Raw genomic sequence first — 10,757 nt, 5'->3', positions numbered from 1 at the left:
TTAGGGCTGTCAAACAATTAATCGCATCCAAAATAAAAGTTTGTGTTTACATAATATGTGTGCGCGTATGGTGTATCATTATTTTCTATATAGAAATACACACACATGCATATATATATTTAAGAAAAATGTGTTATTTATATATAAAATATTTATATATAATATAAATTATATATAATATAAATATATATACACAGTATATACATGCAAATATTTCTTAAATATATACATGCATGTGTGTGTATTTATATATAGAAAATAATTATACACAGTACACACACATATATTATGTAAAAACAAACTTTTATTTTGGATGCGATTAATCGCGATTAATCGTTTGACAGCCCTAAAAAATATACCATAAATAAAAATGTTAATACACGTAATTACTGTAAATTGTGCACAATTACATGCAACTAACCGTAAACCACGGCCATAGTGAAATGTATAACTATAGTGTAACAAAAACACCTTAAAATAAAGTGTAACCTAAGAATTGAATAAAAAATTATTAATTTCAGTTTGCACTGCTTAAAAGAACAACTGCAGTTTAATCATATTTCTACATCTAGGAAAATGTTTATTTTCTCACATTAAGGAAATTAACAATCATAATTGCATTAAGATTTTTCTAACAAGATGCTCAATACACATGATTTAATTCGAATTAGCATAAATTTAAGGGAGTTTCATTATGTATAAATCCTTTAAGATTGAAATTATTCAAAATAAATATACTAACATAATGATAATACTTTACAACAAGGTAACTAACAATGAGCAATACAATTATTAGAGTATTTTTATTAATTTGTTCATTGTAATTAATGTCAGCTCAGGTCTATTAACAAAACTTTTGATTTTAATAAAATATTGGTAAGTGTTGAAATACTATCAACTAAAATTAATAAATGCTTTTCATCGTTAGTTCATGTTAACTAACGTAGTTGACTAATATTATTCAAATGAAACCTTATGGTAAAGTGTTACTGATATAATAATATATAAATGTTTAATATATATATTTATCATTTTCCACCTCAAATTATGGTAATTAGAATTAAGCCTGTTTTAGGACCTTATCTGCATTCTTATTCTTCATTTATTCTTTCTTTATAAATAAAATCCACCACACACACACAAATTATGTGACCCTTGACCACAAAACCAGTCACATGGGTCATTTTTTCGAAATTGAGATTTATGGATCATCTGAAACTGAATAAATAAGCTTTCCACTGATGTGTAGTTTGTTAGGATAGGACAATATTTGGTTGAGATGCAACTATTGTAAATCTGGAATGTGAGGGTGCAAAAAAATCAAAACATTGAGAAAATCTCCTTTAAAGTTCTACATTTATGTTGGCGATTGTGCTGCATTCACTCACAGAAATACATGTTTTATATATTTACGGTAGGAAATTTACTAAATATCTTCATGGAACATGATCTTTACTTAATATCCTCATGATTTTCGGCATAAAAGAAAAATCGATCATTTTGACCCATGCAATGTATTGTTGGCTATTGCCACAGATATACCTGTGCGATCCAGGGTCACACGCATATATATCCGCACACAGATTGTCCATGTTTCTGCTCATCACTCACCGCAGACCGAGTCTTTCTGGCCGAAATACGCAGCATCGAACAGATGATCGGCCGTCTTCTCGAAGGACGCCAGCATGAGGACGCTCTCCTTCATCTTCGCCAGACCGAAGCGAGTGATGCCCAGAATCTCTCCCTGCGGCCCATAAGAGTCAGAGTCGCTCTCGTCTCCATCATCATCATCATATCATCATCATCATCATCATCACTTCACAAGCTCACCTTATAGGACATGAGGTCCGCCAGAAGCATGACGTGCCTGCGGTCGATGCTCATACCGTGGTTTACCATGGTATACTGGATCTCATTAATGATGGTGGATCTCGCTGCTTCGATGCCTATCGTCTTCTCGACCTGATGACCCCAAACACAGCCATCACACACTCAGACACATATAAGGCCCTACTGACAAATTATGAATTAATAAATCATAAGTTGGCTTGTACAGTTATTTAATTATGATATGGCCTAGCGCCACCATTTCAGAAAACTGACAAACTATGCACACAGAAACTCTTCACGACAACCCGTCAAAATAAAAGTCAGTTTTAACTTATGACAGAAATTATGACAGAAAGATAAAGTATTAATATTGTACAGCAGAATGTACTTCTACAAGAAATAATTATAAAATGATGAAAACTTAATTGTTTTAAAGGAGTGTCTCTTAGTTGTTCTTCCATGTTTTTAACTGTTGTGGCAAAAAAAAATTATTGTTAAATTAATTGTTACTGTTTTCTGCCTTCATTAATAATTGATAATAAATAGGAAAAATCGATAATACATTTTAAATGATAAATAAATTAATACATTTTAAATAAATATCTCAATTTAAATACATTTTTTAAAAAAAATCATAAATCCTGAAAAAATAAGACATTTCAGTGAAAATATAAAACATTTCCTAAATACTTATTATTGCATGAAATTATTAAATTGTGACATTATGAATTCAATTGATTAGACATGCTTTTTGATAATTAAAATTGAAAGCAATAAATCGGAAATCAATTTTGGAAAAATTAGGGAAAAAATAAAGTAGATTTTATAGGGCACTAAAAAAATGAATGTAAAGACGATGATCACTATCATGTAAAGACTGAGGTTTAAAAGCAAGCGCTGCGTGAAGCGAGTCAGACTGGACCGGTACCTCGTACGTGTTGTTGGATGTTGTTCTGTTGCCGTTGACGCCGTGTGTTGCCATGACAGCCCTGAGATTGTCTCCCTCCACCAGCAGTTTGAACTTCTTTATCCCGCTCTGCTCATCAATGTGGATCACGGCACGCGCCACTTGAGGGATGCCCTGGACCACCACCTACACACACACACACAACATATTTACAAACTTTTATGTTAGATGTGATTAATCGATTTCACAGCACTAAGCCACGTATAATATTCGCTTTTATATTTTCAGATTGCATTTTAATTTTATGTGCTTTTGTCTTTTTTTTTTTTTTTTTTTTTATATATTTAGCGTTAAATTTATTTTAGTTTCAGTAATATTAGTAAATTTTAAAGTTCGAGTTTACATCGAATATTCATATTTTATTTATTTTTTAGAATTTCAACTTTAATTTGATAAACAAATAATTTTTAGTTTACAATAAGGTTATATGAATGTGTGTGTGTGTATATATATATATATATTAGGGCTGTCCAACGATTAATCACGATTAATCGCATCCAAAATAAAAGTTTGTGTTTACATAATATATGTGTGTGTGTATGGAGTATAATTATTTTCTATATATAAATACACACACATGCATATATATTTAGGAAAAATGTGTTATTTATATATAAAATATTTATATATAATATAAATTATATATAATATAAATATATATACACAGTATATACATGCAAATATTTCTTAAATGTATACATGCATGTGTGTGTATTTATATATAGAAAATAATTATACACCATACACACACATATATTATGTAAGGGATAATGTATAGAGAGGCGGTCGTTATAGCGAATAACAACCCCGACAGGCTGAACAGGACCCCGACGCGAAGCGGAGGGGTCTTGAATCAGCCTGAAGGGCTTGTTATTCGCTATAAAGACCGCCTCTCTATACATTATCCCGCTTATTACATGGCTACCTACAAAATAAATAAATAATTTGCCACGAATTATTGATTTAAAAAGGAGTTTATTGATTTAAAAACGATTGTATTGCTTCCGCCAAAGAAAATAGTCCGTTCCGCGTCCATAGCAACGCGCTGTTTTTCATGGCAACGGTCTGTTATACTTCGCAGCGGTCTGTTATCAAGAAATAACAGACCGCATTCTACATTGGAATTCAGCCAAGCCATGTAATAAGTAAAAACAAACTTTTATTTTGGATGCGATTAATCGCGATTAATCGTTTGACAGCCCTAATATATATACACACACACACATACATAAATATTATATATATATATATATATATATATATATATATATATATATATATATATATATATATATATATATATATATATATATATATATATATATATATATATATATATATATATATATATATATATATATATATATATATATACACATATACATATATGAAGACTTCAGATGCAAAAGTGTCATCTGAAATTGAATGATCATTTTTATCAAGCTTGTATGTTTATGTTCAGTAATTTCACTTTAATGGCCTATTAATTGTCATTAAAGTGAAATTACTGAACTAAAATAAACGAGCTTGATAAAAATGCTCATTTTAGAAGAAAATTTCAGATGGCACTTAAGAGGCTTTTGCATCTGAAGTCTTCGTTCATATATATATATATATACACACTGAACATTAACCCTAATAAGATTAAAGTAATTAAATGAAAGAATTGTTCAATCAAACCTTGAGCGCCACTAATAAATATGACAAAATAAAAGCTAGCATTTTGTCTTTATTCTATATACTGTTTAAACTTGTGTCTCCAGGTTGCAATCATGATTCCCTTAAAAGACACAGAATCTGATTGGCTAATTGAACTACATCACATGGTCTCTCAGCATCAGTTATTGAACATCAGATCAGTGATGTGTCAGCGTGTGCGAGTCCAACAGTGGCTGACCTTGGGAAGCTCCTGTTTGAGCGACTGCAGGACGTAGTACATGGAGCTCTTGCTGTTTTCTCTGGGCGACACACACACCACGGCCTCTCCGTGAACCGCGATGTCCCCCGGCTTCACACGCAGCTTCGACGTGCAGATGGAGTAACGTACGGTCTCTGCGTTCACCTGAACAGAACAACACGGCTCTATAACCCTCTCTGAAGATCATCATCATCATCATCATAAGCCCTATTCAGACGGGATTAACTTTACAAGATCATTCATGAAAAGTATAAGACCACGAAGAAAGTCATCGATCACATGGTGTCGGATTTCCTCAGTTTGACGTCGCCATTGAACACAACAAAGAAGTGGAGTCACTGCTGGCCAGAGCACAGGTTAATATCCACCAATCAGGAGATAGGAAAACTAAAGCCCTATTCGGACGGGATTAACTCTACAAGGGTAGATGGAGTAATGTAATGTTACCACAGGACGTCTGTAATATTAATGGCCAGTTCGCGAGGGATAAGAGATCTCAGTAAACCAGCAGAAGTGGGAGAGTAACTCGATTTACACACCGCCGTCACTCCTGTCGTCATGTGTGTGTTACGCTGCTTCCTGATATCACGTGCGCAAACACATATAACCTATATTTATATATATAAAACATCCGGTTTGTATATAAAATATAATTGTATATAAAACGTCGGGTTTTTGACGTTCGTCTGTTATAGGACAACTTATTTTGAATAAAATTAATATTTGTGTAGTGTTCAATGTTGTTATCGATAGAGATACGCGGATGGGGTATTATTTCATCCGTAACCGCATCACATAACTCATCATCCGCACCAACGTTTTTTGACCAGATTTCAAAGCCGCACCCGCCCGCCATCCGCTGATTGTTTTGCGGTCTATGGACGATGCAATGCTCTGCTGATGCGAGCCGCAAGAAAGCCTTTGTCTGTTCTAGAAAGGATGCAGCAAAGATATTTAATGCTAATGTATGAGGTATAGGCCTACGCTGAGTTTCATTCATTTACGACGAGATGCGCTTTAGTTCAACTTCACAATGCAATGCAACTGAACGCGGCGCATCGGAGCCTCAATGTGACGGTTATATTGTCTCCTTATATTTGTAACTTTTTATTTATTAAATACATGCAATTGGTTGATGAAACATTTATTAAAATTAAGATACAATTTGTACAAAACGAAATTCGCTTTAAAGAAACGCTTTCTACAAAGCAAAACTTAATGAAGTGGTAAAAACCATGTCTCCCGATTGCACATGTTCATTGCTAATGTTTATTATTGCAAATGTTTTTCATTTGTTTAATAAATCTCATAATGATGGCACATCACTATATCATAGTCATAGCTTTTATTTCTATCTCAAATGATTGGCGGTCGGTCAAGGGGTACTTGGCAAAGAATCAAATACAGTTGGAAACGACGTAGACCATTAATAACACAGACTGTTAACATTTGTTTTTAATTAGTATTTAAACATTCTCTATGATAAAAAATGTTTGTAAAAATATTTTAATAACACGGTTTTGGCGGTTATAGAGTTCTAATGACGGTGTTCAACTATAACCGTCGGTCTCACGGTTATATACTAACCGTCACACCCCTAGTAATAAGAAGTTTCGTGCCTCTAACGAGTGCTGTCGATCTTCTCTCTGATCTGAATGGTGTGTGTGAAACACTTGAGTTTTGCCACAGACTCGTTCCAGCGACTAGAACGCAACTGATGCTTCTTCAAGCGTCTCCATACTTGAAAAACTGCGGAAAACTACTTTTAAACTGGAAATGCCGGAATATTTACATACATATTTACAGCGGGTTTAGTCGCACGGGATCAGTGTCACCTGAGAGAATTTTTCCAGACCTTTTTACTGACGGTAGAAGTCACTGTAATCTTTACTGACATTGTCCGTCATGATCACTGAGATGCACATTCAGACGGGACTGAAATCACTGAGAAGCTCTGGTGATTATTACTTTACCCCGACTCTCCATGTTACACTAGTCCCGTCCGAATAGGGCTTTAGTGAAATAATGAGAGAGAGAAATAATGACAACGGCTGAACTAGTCAAGTCATCTTCATTTATACAGCGCTTTTAACAATATAGACTGTTTCAAAGCAGCTTTACAGTGATAATATCCCTCGAGACTAGATTACTGTAATGCTTTATTAGCTGGTTGTCCTGCAACCTCAATAAACAAGCTACAGTTAGTCCAAAATGCAGCCGCTAGAGTTCTTACTAGATCAAGAAAATATGATCATATAACACCGATTTTATCATCTCTACATTGATTACCTATAAAGTCCCGTATTAATTACAAGGTATTGCTACTGACTTATAAAGCCCTAAACGGCTTAGCTCCAGTCTATTTAACCGATCTTCTATCGCCCTATAATCCATCGCGCTCTTTAAGATCACTAAATTCGAGGCTTTTGGTCATACCTAGGATATCCAGATCCACCAAAGGAGGGAGAGCATTTTCACATTTAGCTCCAAAACTCTGGAATAGTCTTCCGGATACTGTTCGTTGCTCAGACTCGCTCTCCCAGTTTAAAACTAGATTAAAGACGCATCTCTTCAGCCAGGCATTCATATAATACTTTAATCTTACAGTTAAATCCGGTCTCTAGTTCATAAACGCCAGAGGAGAACTGGCCCCCGACTGAGCCCGGGTTCTCCCAAGGTTTTTTTTTCTCCATTAGGTCCTGATGGAGTTTTTAGGTTCCTTGCCACTGTTGCCTTTGGCTTGCTCAGTTGGGGATATTTTGGGAATATTTAATTTAATTTTATCAATCAATAAATTTCACTAGAAACCAACCTTGTTGTATTATTTTAATTTAATACTGTGAAGCTGCTTTGATACAATCTGTATTGTGAAAAGCGCTATACAAATATACTTGACTTGACTTAATAGGAGATTACAGTAACAGATTGTTTAGGCTTTACAGCAGCTCTAGAATAAAGTTATTGTCCAGATAAAGTTAGTTTTGATTGATTTACTTCTGTTGCAAAGATCATTAGTTATTAACTTATGGGCCGCTTACATGACAATTCTTTTTGAAAAACATCATCATCTCCGCGTAAACTTCAAAAACGCAATCCTGTGAGAACGCTGACGGCGTGCGCATGCATATTACGTGTTTAGTCTATAGATATGTGCGTTTAATATATATGCGAGACTGATGTGATGCTAACAGGTAGTCATGATCAAATGTGCCGTTACCTCCAGCCTCAGAAGACGAATCCTCTCTAGCGACAGTTTCACCAGGATAAAACAATCATCCGGCAGGAAAACCTCCTCAATGTACTCAGAAATCTGACAGAAACAATCAAACTCAGTGATTCAGTTGAAGAAAACAACAACAACATAATAATACACAAACCACCAACATACTGACTCCTGAAAACAGTTTAATGAGCAAAACTACATATTTCCAAAATTGAGCTCTTTGCAAGGCATTCTGGGATTGAATTTTCCACAAAGGCTGGAGAAATAGCATGGTATTCTGGGTGGTTGCCAGGGGAATTTTAATTTCATACTGACACCCCTAACTAGAGCTGGGTATCGAGTTCAATACTTTTTAGGCACAGACCGAATTTCTTCGATTCCATCGAGTATCAAAAAACGTCTTGCCGTTCGGTACCAAATATCGACACCTGAGGGTTAATCTCGTCAGTGGAGCCGTGCGTCTGAGCATCGCAGAACATGCAGGATTCATATTTAAATCGTCCTTTTGTGGTTTAATATTCTCACTTTGACAACATTTAATTGAGAGAAACCATCATCACATCACAGAAGAAGCTCTACACGGCAACCCGCCAAAATAAAAGTTTGGTTTAACTTAAAGAAACTGCGATAGAAATAAATTACTCTTGAACAGTATAATGTACATCTTAGTGTAATACTACTACTAATAACAATAATACAACTATTATTAAGACAAAATTTCTTCCATGTTATAATTTTAACAGTAAACCTCTGTTGTGTAACACTTGTTTTCCATAAAATTAAAGGGCTTGTTTAATTTTCATTTGAATAAAAGAATTTTCATTTTGAATTTAATTAATTAGATATGTTTTTTATTAAACCATTACAATGGAATATAGACAATAAAACGGAAAGCACATAACTGGGTAAAAATAAAATGGAATAAAAATAAATAAATAAAAAATTGTTAAACTGTTAATAAATTGAACCAGTTGCATGATTTCAATTAATTACACATCATGCTTTTTGATTAATAACATTTTATTTAACCATCCAGAAAAATTAAAAAAAAAAAAAAAAAAAAAAAAAAAGAATCCAGAAATATTTAAACAGGAAAACCGGAATTATTAAACTAGGTCTCTGGTAAAGTGTGCTTATCCTGAAGGATGGCTGCATTAATGGTTTTCCCCTCTTCACATTAATGTAACAGACTCTGCTATAACATTATCTGATCATAAAATTGGTATCGAAAAACGTATCGTTCAGGAACCGTTATCAAAATCGATATTGTACATTTTTGAACGATACCCAGCTCAAACCCAATCATAAAGCATGAGAAATATCAATAATAACGCAGGCTTTATTGAACAGCAGAGGTCACAGTGCGCCTACCTCTCCCAGAAGAGTTTTCTCAATGCGACCCTTCACCAGCCGAGCGAAATCTGCATCATCATCACAGTCCAGGCTGGCACTTATGATGGGCGTACTGAGACACAGAGACATGTTAGCACACACACACACACACACACACACACACTCACACACTCACTGAGAGACTTGTGAGGAAGAACTAGTCACCACAGCCATTAATCATCTCTGAACAGCAGCAATCACACTGACACTGTGAGGGTGACACACACGAGCTCCAGGCTCTGATTGACAGGTGTGTGTTCCTCCTCCAGGGGTCGAGATCAAACTCTCCTGCATCGATGGCTCTTACGGTCTCCTGCATGTCTATCATCTACAGGTCTAGAAATGTTTCAGGTCGCTATTTTCGTGAAGGTTATTTCAGGATTTCTCTGACAGGTCTGTGAGGTCGATTTATGGTTTATCATCTGTGCTCTTAAAAAAATACTGTGGTATTTATTAATATCATGGTATATTAGATGGTAATACCACAGCACTGGATTATTCAGAATGATTACCATATTCATGTACTATAGTATTTAAGTGGAACTCAAAAGTATATCAAAGAATCTTGAGGTAAAAAAAAAAATAGATATAAAATATTTTAGAGATATAGATGGGGAGAAAAGCATAATTATAAATAATGTATAATGTTTATTTATGATTAGAAATAAAAAATATATATATTTGCTATACAATTTTTATGACTTTTCCAGTCCTGGTGTTTATAATTATAATTACAAATAATAATTTTCATTTATTCTCCTATAGTCCTGGGGGTTATAAATATTACAATTAATAATTTATACATTTTATATATCTCTCTATAAATTACAGGAACGTCTGTATGTCTGTCTGTCTGTGTGTCTGTTAACCACATATCTCTCGAACCGTTAGTCCGATGGATTTCAAACTTGACAGGTGTCTCGCTACGGTCACGAGTAAGTGCAGTGCCAAGTTTGACGTTGTTTGGATGAGAAATGCTAAAGATATCGTTAAATATATCATTTTTATAAGGTTGTGGTTTAAAAATAAACATTCTGACACTAGAGAGTTGTATCGGTCAAAGAAGCCCCAAGAAGGTTGTGGTTTAAAAATAAACATTCTGACAATCTGTCAGCTACACTGTTTACTTCTGAATATTATAGTTTGGTTCCAAAACGTGATAAATCCATTTTGTTTAATTGGAGTAAAAATGTGTTTTCTTTACCAAGAAACCAACAATTACTAAAAACACACACAAAAACTGATTTTGCGAGGGCACTTTGCACTGCTCCCTGAATCGACACGCTTATTCATTTGTGGATGTTAACTGAATCTGTAAGTCAGCTATGCTGTTAGTGTTTACTTCTGAATATTATATTTCATTCTGGTGCGCTTAACGTTATCGCTACTGTAAGTAGCCTATGCTATTCACCAACTAAACATATCCT

At 34.3% G+C, this 10,757-nt stretch overlaps 1 protein-coding gene across 1 annotated transcript in view; it reads right to left on the bottom strand.

Moving 5' to 3' along the window:
- The window catches only part of polr3a (polymerase (RNA) III (DNA directed) polypeptide A), a 54,351-nt gene that overhangs the window by 884 nt on the left and 42,710 nt on the right, over positions 1-10,757 (bottom strand). Inside the window, exons 25-30 of the mRNA XM_079851158.1 lie at positions 9,310-9,403; positions 7,933-8,025; positions 4,695-4,859; positions 2,759-2,923; positions 1,831-1,962; positions 1,612-1,744 (exon numbers count right to left, since the gene is read on the bottom strand). Coding sequence (XP_079707284.1) covers positions 1,612-1,744; positions 1,831-1,962; positions 2,759-2,923; positions 4,695-4,859; positions 7,933-8,025; positions 9,310-9,403 — 782 coding nt within the window. The remainder of the gene's footprint in view (positions 1-1,611; positions 1,745-1,830; positions 1,963-2,758; positions 2,924-4,694; positions 4,860-7,932; positions 8,026-9,309; positions 9,404-10,757) is intronic.

Source organism: Squalius cephalus (assembly GCF_949319135.1).
Source record: "Squalius cephalus genome assembly, chromosome: 19".
In the NCBI taxonomy this organism is placed as follows: domain Eukaryota; kingdom Metazoa; phylum Chordata; class Actinopteri; order Cypriniformes; family Leuciscidae; genus Squalius; species Squalius cephalus.
This window is presented reverse-complemented; position numbering and strand designations above follow the sequence as displayed.